At 35.2% G+C, this 14,240-nt stretch overlaps 2 protein-coding genes across 4 annotated transcripts; both read right to left on the reverse strand.

The window, feature by feature from the left end:
- Positions 1–501: 501 nt before the first annotated feature.
- Positions 502–1,200, reverse strand: LOC147790514 (uncharacterized). The gene has a single exon (XM_087127618.1). It carries the CDS (start codon positions 1,198–1,200, stop codon positions 502–504), a length of 699 nt encoding a protein of 232 aa, XP_086983744.1.
- A 7,905-nt stretch (positions 1,201–9,105) lies between these two features.
- LOC111803365 (cysteine proteinase inhibitor A) lies at positions 9,106–12,989 on the reverse strand. Of its 3 annotated transcripts, none has more exons than XM_023687733.2 (3): positions 12,646–12,989; positions 12,210–12,400; positions 9,106–9,314 (listed from the first exon to the last, which is right to left on the reverse strand). In XM_023687733.2, exons 1-2 carry the CDS (start codon positions 12,832–12,834, stop codon positions 12,221–12,223), a joined length of 369 nt encoding a protein of 122 aa, XP_023543501.1. In that variant the 5' UTR covers positions 12,835–12,989; the 3' UTR covers positions 9,106–9,314; positions 12,210–12,220. The 3 variants fall into 3 exon arrangements, with proteins under 3 accessions (XP_023543501.1, XP_023543500.1, XP_023543498.1); XM_023687732.2 differs by having other exon boundaries at positions 12,176–12,400; positions 12,646–12,988; XM_023687730.2 differs by having other exon boundaries at positions 12,181–12,400; positions 12,646–12,986.
- Between the last annotated feature and the right edge of the window lie 1,251 nt (positions 12,990–14,240).

Below are 14,240 nucleotides of genomic sequence, written 5' to 3' on the forward strand. Positions count from 1 at the left end.
CCATAGATCATATGAAGCATGTAAAGATTTGTTTCCAAGGACTGAAATAAAAGCAGAGTTGCCGCCTCCAGCACATATAGCCCTCCATCTCTTTTACCGGCTGTCACCACCCTTTCTATTTGACGATTTTGGATAGTAAGAAGATTATTAGTAAATGTAATGGAGAGAGGAAAATCAGACGTTAATTTACTTATTGAAAGAAGATTTTTAGTGAGATGAGGGACAACCAAGACATCTCATAAGTGAATATTTGTAACAGGAGAAAGAGTACCGGTGTGGGTAATGGGTAGGGATGCACCGTTTCCTACGATCACAGAGTCCTTACCCGTGTAATTTTTAGACTGATCCAAAATAGATGGGTCGGCGGTCATATGAGTCGAAGCCCCAGTGTCCAGAAACCAATCAGCAGCATTGGGTCCAGCAATAGAATAGGACATGTTGAAGGCTTCAGCAAGGTGAGCATGAGTAGAATCAGGTCAAACATATCGTTAGTTGCAGCAGTCAGCATAATGACCCTCTTTGCGGCATATTTGGCAGTGAGATGGTCGACGACCTTGACCTGAGTGGGCTCGTCCTCGATTGGAAGAGTTGTTTTTGTGGAATAAGAACCACCTCGCTGGTTGCTAGAGGAAGCAGGGTGGCTTCATGGGTGCGACCACGATTAGTGGCTGTGGATGCTGTAGGAGTGGAGTCAGAGAACTCAAGGGAGCTCTGAAACAACTCAAAACTTTCAGCTTTAGAGACTAAATTTGCAAAACAGGGGATAGGGGTGAGAGCCATTTGAGCAGTAGAAAAAGCTAAAAAATCGGTGCTGAGTCCACGAAGGAACCAGTGCACTTTATCAATGTCCTCGATGGGTCTGCCATTGGTATGAAGTTGGTCACAAATTGTTTTGAAGGCATAGGTATATTCAGCAACAAGTTTGGTTCCACGTTTCATCAGCTGCAAGTCATCCTTGAGTCTCAGTTCAAGAGCTTTCGAATGATGGTTGAACGTAGTTTCCAACGCAAGCCAAACATCACGTGCAGTGGAGAGACCAACGACGACAGCAATGGCTTCAACGGTGAGAGAGGAGAGAAGGAGACAGAGAAGTCGTTGATCGGCTGCTCTCCACGCCAAATATTTGGGGTTGAGTGTTGAGGAGGTTTCTGGTTCAAAGCGAGGTGGTGGAACCATAGTTCCATCAACATAGCCCAACATGTCTTGACTCTCAAAGAGAGGGAGAAGTTGGCTTTTCCAAAGAAGATAATTGGAGGAAGAAAGTTTGATGGAGATCATATGGATTAGGGTGTTGAAAGGAAGAAGATGATAAGAGAATTCGGAAGCCATAAAGAAGAAAGGATCAGGGGTGTTAAATCGAAAGGGCTCTGATACCGTGAAAATGTTTGCTGAAACCACCGACACTTAAATGGTGGTGAAAGTTCTCTATCAATAATTATTTACAGAACAGAGAAATATGGTAAATTACAAATAATATGGAAAGAATAATAAATGAATACAATATATTTGATTTTAATAAAAGGAAAAATATGGTAAGCCGTAACGTAAGACAAATATGTAGATATTTTCCTTATAGTAAACGGTTAACTATCCTTAATAGTTATATTAAGAACTCCGTTTTCATATTCTCCTTCGTCTCCAAAAACAACCTCTCCAAAATCTACTCCATTATTATCTTCAAGAACTCCTCTAGAATCTCCTTGATTTATTCCGAGAACACCCTCTTTAGAATCTCTTCCATTATTATCATCACGAACTTTTTCTCTAGAATCTCCTTGATCGTCTCCAAGAATACTCATAGAAACTTATCCATTACTATCATTAAGAATTCCTTATCTAGAATCTCCTTGATTGTCTCTAGGAACAACTTCTCTATAATCTCCTCCACTATTATCATCACGAACTCCTTCTCTAGAATCTCCTAGATCGTCACCAAGAACATCTAGAATTTCCTCCATTATTATCATCATGAACTGCTTCTCTAGAATCTTCGAGAACACTCTTTCCAAAATCTCCTCCATTATTATCATCATCAAGAACTCCTACTCTAGAATCACCTAATCATCTCCCGGAACACCCTTTCGAAAATCTCCTCCATTATTATCATCATCAGGAACTCCTACTCCAGAATCACCTAATCGTCTCCAGGAACCCCCTTTTCCAAAATCTCCTCCATTATTATCATCATCAAGAACTCCTACTCCAGAATCACCTAATCGTCTCTAGGAACACTCTCTCCAAAATCTCCTCCATTATTATCACGGAGAATTTCTCTAGATTCTCCTTGCTCCTCCTCAAGAATACCCTCACTAGAATCTCTTCCATTATTATCACCAAAAACTCATTCATATTCTTCTGGACCCGTCTCGAAAAGCACTTTCTTTAATATCTCTTATATTATTATCATCATTAACTCATTCTTTAGATTCTCCGATAAGAACACCCTTCTTCTGATCTCCTCCAATCTTGTAATAACAAGAAAAACAAATAATAAAAAAAAAATAGAATCTCAAATTTTCTATTCTACCATAAACGTTCTCTTTACCCAAAAAAAAAAAAAAAAAAAAAAAGGTTTTCCATAAACCTCCTACAGAACGTACATTGTTCGTTCATCGGTATTGCACATATTCAAGGCCACGAGAATTAAAGTTATCGTTTCGAGACCACTTCGTTAAGTCAATTTCCAAATTTACTTTTCGTTATAATTTCATTAATCTCATTACAAATCTCTTGAATTGAGTGGGAAAAGAAATACCAAAAGAATCCATATGTTCTACTAAATCCCAGTGAGTTATATCTTAGATTTTTCTTCTCTTTTGTTTTAATTTTATTGTAATTATTTAGATTTTAGTTAGAAATTAAATAACAAGATATCACACGGTCAATAGCCTCTTTTCTTTCTTTTTTTTCTTTTTTTTTTTTTTTAATTGATTAAAACTAACAATGAACAAAAATAAAATAAACGTGAACAAAATAAAATGAAAGGGAGAAACCCAAACCCCTATAAGAGAGAGAAAAGGAGAATGGAAGATCTGAAGAAAAAAAAAATTAAATGGTTAGTAACAAGTGAATATAATATTATAACCAACAATGGTATGATCCAAACAACATTAAATAATATTGACATATTTTTTTTAATTTATGATTTACCATCAAACACAATTTAGAAACAATGAAAACATGAAATTTGATTTTCACTAAGTAAGTCAATATTCAAAATAGGTGAAGTTTCAATATAAGTGAGAACGAATTCAAAGAATGAAAGCAAACAAATTTGGAGCTAGATAGAACTTTGGCTAAGGTCAACCAAGTAAGTGGCCTTACTATCAGTATGGTTAGAAATTGATATTTTGTAGGATGACACGTGCCCACGGTTCTGTACATGTCATATGCTTGATATGTATGATATGTTTGTGAAACGATATGACTATGATATGTTTATGAGACGATATGACTATGATATGTTTATGAAATGATATGACTATGATATGTTTATGAAACGATATGACTATGATACTTTTGTAAAATGATATGACTATGATACTTTTGTAAAATGATATGACTATGATACTTTTGTAAAATGATATGACTATGATATGTTTATGAAACAATATGACTATAATATGTTTATGGAATGATATGACTATTATAGGTTCATGAAATGATATAACTATGATATGTTCATGAAATTATATAACTATGATATGTTTATGAAATGATATGACTATGATATAGTTATGATATAATATGTGTTTATGAAATGATATGACTAAGATATGTTATGAAATGATATGACTATGAAATATCAGTGATATGTTACCTTAGTGTTATGCATGTTATGATGTGACGTGTTGATGATACGATATAAGTTATGGTGAACACGTTTGACGATACAAAACATGTGACGTGTTGTATGATATGGTACGTGCATAATATGATATGATATACATAAGACCATGTATGATATGAATGATACGAGATTCAACCCTAATACATGCCTAAAAGGCTATGCAAAAAACTGATGTGATATGAAGGAAAATGGGAGTGGTTGTTTTACATGATAATGAATGAAAATGTTGGGATATCATGCATCATTGTGAGTTCATGCATCGGAGAATGTCTCCTTATTATGATGGTACGAACACATACGTTACGAGGAAGGAAAACGATCATTATGTTTATCATAATGCCACAACGGTCGCTATTCCTAACGAGTGTCCGGCAACAACTCCAGAGAATTCTAGCCCGACCAAGAAAGTGGTCTAAAAGTTGTGCAAACCGACTTGTGAGCCCATACTCGTACGTGAGGGCCGTGTGTAGAACAGTAACTACACATCCAATTACCCGTTTAGGATAGCTGCCTAAGGCAATATAGACTAAAAGGATTGGTCTCATTCATGACTGTATGTTGATATGAACCAAGGCATCTCAATTATGCAATATTAATGCCACATTAAGAATAATCCATCTTCATTTATTCAACAAAGACTTCAAGATACTTCAAGTGGGGCTTCATTTATTCTTAGATGGTTACAAATTTATGATAGATGATAATGTAGAGTTATTCTGTTTTTAAATTTATTTTAAGGCTTATTTACATAGTGGCAAATTATGACCCTAAAGTATACATAGTGGTTAATTATAATCATAAAGTATGAAAGTTACCACTCTTGGAAAGCCTCATACAAGGTTAAGAGTTTTCATTGGGAAGTTATACAAAGTCATGTACGTTATCTTTGTAAAATAGACTTGGAAAATGTAGTAAAAGAAGCATTTATGATTTCATTAAGCCAACGACTAAGGTTCTTTGCTATTCTATATAGTTTAGGTTGCATGTAAAATCATTCAAGCTCGATATGATCAATCTTGCTTGTGGAGTGATTCGAATCTCAAATAATTGTTGTTGCCTTGAGATATTTGATCAACATGGTAATTCGAATCTTACTTCTCTTGAGGGATGAGGCTCATAGATCCCACTAATGTATCGAAGGAGCTTCGAGTGATTGTGATTGCTTGCATTGGTGTCTTCCTAGTATCCCGGACACATGGAACATGATTCTTCTTGCTCAAATATAGCTTCTTTTGTCTTAAAAATTCATTTTTGAGTAATCCAGGAAGGCATCTTAATTTGCCGCCTCCAGTGAAGATCATCACTCTGAGGTGAGTTTGTTAGTGAAGATGCAATTGTATAATCAGGGTTTTATATGGTTAATGGTTTCATTTATATCTATAAATGAAATCTAGATATAAATGGAACCTATGGTGCAATCTTTGGAAATTAAACAATAATCATCCGGTTATTTGGTCACCCTTCTAAGGAAATTCAACATTCGATCTCTTGGGTCCTCGAAGCTACTTGCAAGGTACTATCGATTATGATCCATAATACTCACCTGACTCGAAATTGAAGTTCATTTATGTTTAAAAATCTGACAAGCCAAAAGACAAGATGCTAATAAATATTGTTTATGATTTATATAATTATTAAAATTATCTTACCTACTTGTGAATTCTTCACCTTTGAACACATATTTTTCTTCCAATTACTTTTTAATTCTTGCCTAATTTCATAATGCACCATTGAATCACAATATTGCGATATTTTAAATTACTTTTAAGATTAAAAGTCGCTGAACAAAGTAATTACCATAACTTCTTTCTATAAATCTTATTTTGATTGAGTACATATATGCTTCCTAATCATTTTATTTATTTTTTATAAATGAGATTCTAATGATCATTGAAATTATAAGTATTTTAATTTAAACCGTAAGTAATCATTTTAATATTTATACTCAACCTACCGATATTGAAGAAGTAAATTGTGGTAAAATTAAAATTAGAGAACTTGCCTAATAAATTAGTCCTCTTTATTTATAATCTTTCTTAGTATGATAATGAAGCTTGGTAGTACCTTAATATATATATATATATAACTATGTGATTATTTGATGGTCGTTTATGTCATTTTCATAGTTAAAAGACAGTAATGCCCCCATATATAGAGAGGGCTTAGTATAAAGAGAGAGCAGTCTAATGCTTGTTGAAATCTTTGAGGACATCTTCAAAGGAAAAGAGAAAGGACGCTCTATTGTAAATCCAATAATACTCCATCTTTGCAATATATGACCATAGAATACCATCGTCATTTATAGCTTCTATAACAATAATATAATATTTGGGCTCAGCATTTATATTGGGGTTGGACAGACCATTCACCACACACTTGTAAGTGAAATGATGTCCACGCCTACTGTTATGCTCTTCCACAGCAAACCTTCCAGCAGCTTGCACTTTTTCGTTATTGACATCCTTAATTGGAACTAGATTGGAAGGAAACACTTCTTCATGACTCATTTTGGAACACATTTTGAAAGATAGTTTCAACAAACTTTCTTTGCTCAAGAACACTTTGGAGTTTGATATTTATAGTCGTAGTTGAACGCTATTCAAATTGATATAACCGAATCTTACAAGAAAGACTAATTGAGCCTCTCTCTATTAGGAGATAGCTTCATATCAAATTCTTTAGTTTCGATAGTGGTTGCATTGTTTTAGTCAAACAACCGAGATTAATGTATTAACAATAGTACAAACATTTTGTAGGTATATTTCTCAATTTTAGTAATAAATTACATATTAACCAATTAGATATCCACAACCTTTACTCTGGACTTTCAAAAGTTCAGGCCTAATCTCTATTGTTACCAAAGTATCGATGGTGCTTTGAAGTTCCTCATAGTACTTTAGCGCTCACAATCCCACTCTGGGTTTTCATCATTTTCTTGAATTGCAAATCGTTTCACTTTAAAAGAAAAATTATATATATATATATATATTAATTTTTAATTTTCTAATATTATTTTTATTTATTTATAATTAATTTCTTTGCTTTTATAATGTAAGTTTCGAGTGAAATGCATACTATATACCTTATTTATGGTTGAAATTAGAGCGTTGGAATAATAAATATTCCCTGAATTATAAATATTTGTAAATTAAATATTTGTTTTATATGATAATAAATAAATACACGAGAATATTGTAGCGTCCCATCCTTAAAAGGATTTTGAACGCAAATAAATTTATTCTAAATAAAATAAAGAGTATGAGAATAATTTATTCGATGACCAATTTTACTGAGATTTTTTTATCACAAATTTAATTAACCGTAATTGTATGTATAAGTTTTCCTACCTCACTCGAATTAACTTGGTTTCTTCACCAAAATTGTAGTATTTTACTCGATATTCAAAGAGATTTTTTCGAGTAATTTTTAACTAACTACAAAAGAAAATAAATATGCTCAAAATTTGCAAAAATTCATGTTTTTACCATTTCATAAAGTTCGCGGTAACCCCACTTTTTGGTCGGATTGAACTCTTGCTTTCTTAGCTTGTGCAAAATCTCCCACCATATATAAAAATTCATAATCTAATTCCAAGAAAATCTCTCGAATATGCTTCATTGTGGCTAGATCGGAGCACTCGGACCATTTCCTTTCTCTTCGAACGCTCCTCTTTCCTCTCCCTTTTTCTTTTCTCTCATTGGGTCAAAACGAATAATTTACCCTATTGACTTTTATTTTATTTTTTTTCTTATTTTTAATTATTTTCTTTTATATTTTTTCTTTTAAGTTTAGGCAATCTACCAAGCATTTTTTTTCTTCTACATCATCTTGAAATTTTGTGTTTCAAACTTAGATTTGAGTATTCGACGATTTTATGGAAGAGTTTCAATCACGAGCTAAAGAAAGGAGACTCCTATCTCAAATCTTTTTATTTCACTAGCCACTAATTCTAGTTGATTTTGCCTACGTTCACCGATCAACGATCACTGTGTTTTCATTATCACCTTGAATTGAAACTGCTACTAATAATTGAGTCGTGCAACCACTATATATATATATATATATATATTACTTTTGAGCAGATGACGTCGTCGGTCCGTACCGCAGATGACGTCGTCGGTCCGTACTTTCCCGTTGATCATTGCACAATAATTTTAACGTCATAACAAATAAACACTCAATTTTCATAATTGAATCTCTATCTCTATCTTTAGTTGATTATGACTATTTCTCTTCCTCACTCGTGGGTTTGACCAACGTTAACCCACACGAAATTGACTTAAGTTTAGTGTTACTCACTCTTTAACAGCTTTGAATATGCAAAATTAAGTTTATTTCGAGACTAACTGAAAGCGCTCGAAGCTGTTTGGCGAAATTCGGTAGGTCAAAGTTTACGTGAAACCCTTTTGAACTTGTCTCAATGTTAAGTAAGACTAGTCTTTGGGTTGACTATTATCTTTTAAATTATGAATGTCGTGTTTTCATTTAAATTCACTAATAAAGTAAGTAATTTTAGGGTTGGATCGTCTTAAAGATTAGATTGGATGATGGATTGTTGTATGGACAGTTAAGTACTCCCTCATAGTTGATATGTGATTGAGTTTATGTATGCTTGTGATAATATTTTATGCCAGAAATATTTTCTAAACCTAAAATAATTTATAATAATTGAAGTCATGAAATATTTAAATTTATGAATTATAATTCAATATTTTGGAAGAGTTGCTAATTCAATCGTATCGTGGTCCTCAAATCTTATTTAAACAATAAAAAAATATATCTGAAATAATAAATGACAAGTCAACGAATTCGTAAGTAAATAAAATGAATCTTTACTTACTCGAACTCCTTGAAAAAACTTAACTTACTGACCTGACTTCTACGAGCTATGGGCATGCAAATTCAAGAGAAAGTTTAGAGTATGCATTCTAGGCAACAACGTTGAACTAACAAGAAATGTATCATAGTGTCGTCGTCATACAAGATGTATTACCACAATCGCTGGTTGGGTAGGGGAACTCGAGTCGTCGAGGGTAGAGAACCATTGTCGCTCGTCATCGCTTGTTGGAGTTCGTTGCATAATCAAAGGGAGACATTGGTGAGGATTTTTATCTCCTTTTCCTTTATAATTTAGTCCCAGACCCATTTCAATAACTTTATGAATATATTACACACAATAAAAAAGTTAATGACTCGTTAGACACGAAATTGAAAAGGCTTGTGAGCATCACATTAACCAACTTTGAAGGGATCTCTACATGAAAGTATATGCATCTCTTATTTATTGTTTCTACAAACTTAGATTACAAACTTAGATTACCAGTTCCATATACATATATTACACAATTATTATAAACATATCATATAACAGAGTTCCTATAATGTTTCAGATCTATTCTGTTGTTTACCTTCAGCAGCAACCCACATGGGCTATAGGGTATGTTTATGTATACTCTTCACTTACCTGCCATCCAAGAACAACAAACATTTGGTGATCAACATTCGCGGAAATCGATCTTACGACACAACAAGACTCTCGACTCCATTTTAACAATGCACGAAACGAAAACATAACACATGAATTTTGGTTACTGTACTTCTTATTTTGATGCATATTGTCCTTATTTGAAGATCTAGGTGAATATATCAATTTATTGTAAGATAAATTTCTAGCTAAACAGTAACACAATAACTAAGGTAAGAATGAAAGTGTAACGGTCCAAGCCCACTACTAGCCGATATTGTCGTGTGTAACTTTCCCTTTCCCTTCCAGGCTTCCCCTCAAAGCTAGGGAGAGGTTTCCACACCCTTATAAAGGGTGTTTCGTTGTCCTCCCAAACTAATGTGGGATATCACAATCCACCCCTCTCCGAGGCCCAGCATCCTCGTTGGCACTCATTCCTTTCTCCAATCGATGGGGGACCCCCCATAAAATTCACCCCCCTTCGGGGCCCAACGTCTTTGCTGGCACATCCCCAGTGTCTAGCTCTGCTACCATTTGTAACGGCCCAAGTCCACTACTAGGAGATATTGCCCTCTTTAGTTCGTTACGTATCGCCGTCAGTTTCACGATTTTATAATGCGTCTGCTAGGGAGAGGTTTTCACACCCTTATAAAGAGTGTTTCATTCATTCCACTCCCCAACTGATCTGGGATCAAGTTGACATGATATACTAATAAAAACTGAGACAACTCAGCATAAGATTCTACGTCATACTATGTTTATTTTTGCCCCTCTAAAATATTCCATGTCGTTTGTCAAAGTGGCAGTTCCCACGAGGAGGTATCCTTGCAACTACTTGCTCAAGAAAATCTTTAAGATGAGCTATAGCTTTATCCAATCCATGTTGAGAAAAAAAAAAAAAAACCACAAAACACAATCGTATAGTATTTAATCTGCTCCTAATAGATAATACACAACCAGACGAAGAAGAACATAATAAACTTCTAGATGGTATATACGGAGTTAACGACCAGAATCAATCGATCCTCCCCAGAAGTTAACACGAGCTCCATTCTCAAAAGAAAAATGGATGTGACCTCAAAACCAGAAGATATGCAAACTAACAATAATGTTATACCAAAGAGTCTTAGATTCCAGGGAAAACTAGCAGACAACTACTAGCCAAATGGAAGAGTGTTTTACTAATCAAATTCATTAAGATGATCCAAAGAGAATTTTTTTTAAAATCTCTCATGCTTCCCGATGACCATGGAAGACCAAAATAACATAACAAAAATGGAGAGACCACACAACCCACCAAATTCTTGTTTCCTTTGACCTAATTAAACTCAAACACTAATGTGTGATCCCACATCGGTTGGGGAGGAGAACGAAGCATTCTTTATAAAGGTGTAGAAATCTCTCCCTAGCAGACGCATTTTAAAAACATTAAGGGGAAGCCCGAAAGGGAAAGCAAAGAGGACAATATCTACTAGTGATGGACTTAGGCCGTTACAAATGATATCAGAGCCAAACACTCCAGAAAATGTGCCAGCAAGGAGACTGAGCCCAAAAAGGGGGCGGACACGAGGTGGTGTGACTAAGTTGGACTCACCATTCAACACTAAGGATACAAAGATTTCTAATTCAATTCAGTTTGCGACTGACTTGGACTCACTATTAATCTTGGTATCGTTAATAACAAAGTTCGTTATTTTGATAAGAGTGTGAGAGCCATTTTCATTGCAATCATCCTACCAACCAAGCAGACCAGCAATTATAACAAACAAGAAAAAGAAGAGAGGATTAACTAGTCTCACACCCTTTATCTTTCTTCAACTCTTCAGAATAGTTTCCATCCATATAGCATTCAAAAGCCAAAACTCAAATTATTGAAATTTACACATGTACACATACCAAATTATAAGCTAAGAAGCACGAATACAAATACAAAGTACAAAACACGACACAGCCATAGTGACACAACATGTTTTAAAAAATTTAGGACACGTACACAACAAGAACACATTTATTAAAATATATATCATTTCAATAGCATAAGAAAATTCAGAACAAACAAGTTTATGCATTTATATCTAAATCAATGTGTGATGTATTTTTCTATTATCATTTTATTATACTAATATACTTGCAAGTGATCAGTACGTGTCTAACAAATGTTGGATCTATATTGATTTGGTATAACATATATTTATTGTACTAACAAGTATCCATCACAAGTGTGAGATCCCATATCGGTTGGGGAGAAGAACAAAACACCCTTTATAAGGGTGTGAAGACCTTTCCTTAGCAAACGCGTTTTAAAAACCTTGAGGGGAAGCCCGAAAGGGAAATCCCAAAGAAGACAATATATGTTAGCAATAGGCCTGGGCCGTTACAAATGGTATCAGAGCCAAACACCGGGCGATGTGCCAGCGAGGAGGCTGTTCCCCAGAGGGGGTAGACAGTAAGGACGTTGGGCCCCGAAAGGGGGTGGTTTTGGTAGGGATCCCACATCGATTGGAGAAAGGAACGAGTGCCAGCGATGGGCCCTGAAGGGGAGGATTGTGAAATCCCACATCGGTTGGGGAGGAGAATGATACACCCTTTATAAGAGTGTGGAAACCTTTCCCTAATAGACGCATTTTATTAACCTTGAGGGGAAGCCCGAAAAAGAAAGTCCAAAAAGGAAAATATCTGCTAGCGGTAGGCTTGGGCCGTTACAACAAGTCCAAAAAGGGTGTGCCGGAGTGTCGGAGTGTCTAATGTGTGTCGGACATAGACACGCTATCTTAGGTTCCTACCATAAATGGACTAATAGTCTAGTACTATCATGCAGATATACAAAACATACAATTAAAATAGAACAGAATGATTCCTACCATACCAGTTTGAACACGAGGAGCAGAACGGCACCTGAAGATCCATCATGGGCATGGTTTGAATTCCTGCAACTGTTTGAAGTTCATCCATGGCTTCACCCACACTTTGGCTTCATAAACCTTTTTCATACCACCATCACTGGCTTCCAATGTAAGATGATACAACTTACCGGCAACTACCTGTTCTTTAGCTTTCAACACCCGCTCAAATTCCAGAAGACCATTCTGCACCAAAGAGACATAAAAGCCTGTCAAGAATTCGATTTAAACTACCGCATCTAGTGGTGATCAACAAATCAAAACGACGCATGAACAACCAAAACATGGGTACCAAATAGCCACTAATTAACGAATTAAATAAGCAAGTGAGTAGATTGTGAGCAAAAATAAGAAAGAAAATCAGGCAGTGAAACGAATCCAGAAATTAATGAATAAAGAGCTGAAAAACCAAAGAAAACAAAGGAAAAAACCTGTTTCTTGTTGTGCTCTTGGACTGCGAAACGAGCGAGAGCGTCAATTTCAAGGCTGTTCTGAGCGCCGATGTAATCGCGAACACCGCCCAGTTTCATCTTGATAAATGGGTCTTGAACGCAATACCCCGAATCAAACACGGGAAGAAGAAGCAGCAGCAACAGCGCAGGTATGTGATTCACTTTCATGGTCGCTTTCTGGGATTGGAACACAGGAGTTTGTAAGAGCGAAGTTGATATTGGAGGAAGAAATTGAGTTGAAATGATGGAGTGACTTCGATGCTAAGAAACTTATCGGCTAAGGAAATGTATGTATTCCATACCTCAAATCGAATAATTGCTTGTGCTAGGGTTTGACAAAAATGGGTACACAAAAATTCCCCTTTCATTTATTATAAATAAAATAATAAATATTTAAGTAAAAGATATTAATTTAAAAACTTATTTTATTATAGTATATATATATATATATATATTTTTTTTTAAATGACTAAATTTTGTTGATATACTCCCAAATATGTCTTAAAATTTATTTTTTTATACGAGAACACCCTCTCTAGAATCTCCTCCATTATTATCATCATCACGAACTCTCTCTATAAATTCCTTGATCGTTTTCAACAATATCCTCCAGAAACTTCTCCATTACTATCATTAAGAACTCCTTCTCGAGAATCTCCTCCACTATTATCATCAGGAACGCCTTCTCCAAAATCTCCTTGATCATCTCGAGAAACACCCTCTCCAAAATCTCCTCCATTATTACCATCGAGAATTTCTTCTCCATATTCTCCTTGCTCGTCCCCAAGAATACCCTCTCTAGAATCTCTTCCGTTATTATCATCAGAAACTCCTTCTTCATGTTCTCCTTGATCGTCTCCAAAAACACCTCTTTAATATTTCCTCTATTGTTATCATCACAAACAGCTCAGGAATACAATTTCAAAGATCTGGAAAGTCAAAAACAGCTTCTATGACCAACCAAGTCACAACTCAGAATGAATTTGTATCAAAATAGATTAGATTAGCAGCTGTTGAATTCAACTCGAATACAAGGCAAGAGCAAGAGTTATATTAGCAACAATCTCAAATCACACCTGCTCAAGTACCCACATCAATCAACTTCCATCCCGAACTAGATAAACCATTGGAGAGATTTGAATCTCAAGCAAGTGTTCTTGCCTTGAGATATTTGATCAACAAGAATCATTCAAGCTAGACATGATCGATCTTGCTTGTGGAGTGATTCGAATCTCAAACAATGTTCTTGTCTTGAGATATTCGATCAACAAGGTATTCCGAATCTTACTCCCCTTGTAGTGATTCCTTAGCTTATCAAATATCCAACATAAGCCCATAAAAATGTTTGACGTAGTCTCAGATACTGACCGTATGACTCAACTCTCTTAACTTCGTTCTTGCGATTATCTTGACATTCTCCATGAAAAATTGAGAGCAGAGTTCTTGTTTCAAGCTATCCCAAGCGTCCATAGTACATCAACCATCTTGAATGTCCATGTACTTGGACCACCACCACAACTTTGCATCGTCTGCTAGATGCATTGTTGCCAATGTGATATTCGCTTCTTCTGCCA

This window comes from Cucurbita pepo, chromosome 10 (genome assembly GCF_057944985.1).
Source record: "Cucurbita pepo subsp. pepo isolate OVF chromosome 10, ASM5794498v1, whole genome shotgun sequence".
NCBI classification, from domain to species: Eukaryota; Viridiplantae; Streptophyta; class Magnoliopsida; order Cucurbitales; family Cucurbitaceae; genus Cucurbita; species Cucurbita pepo.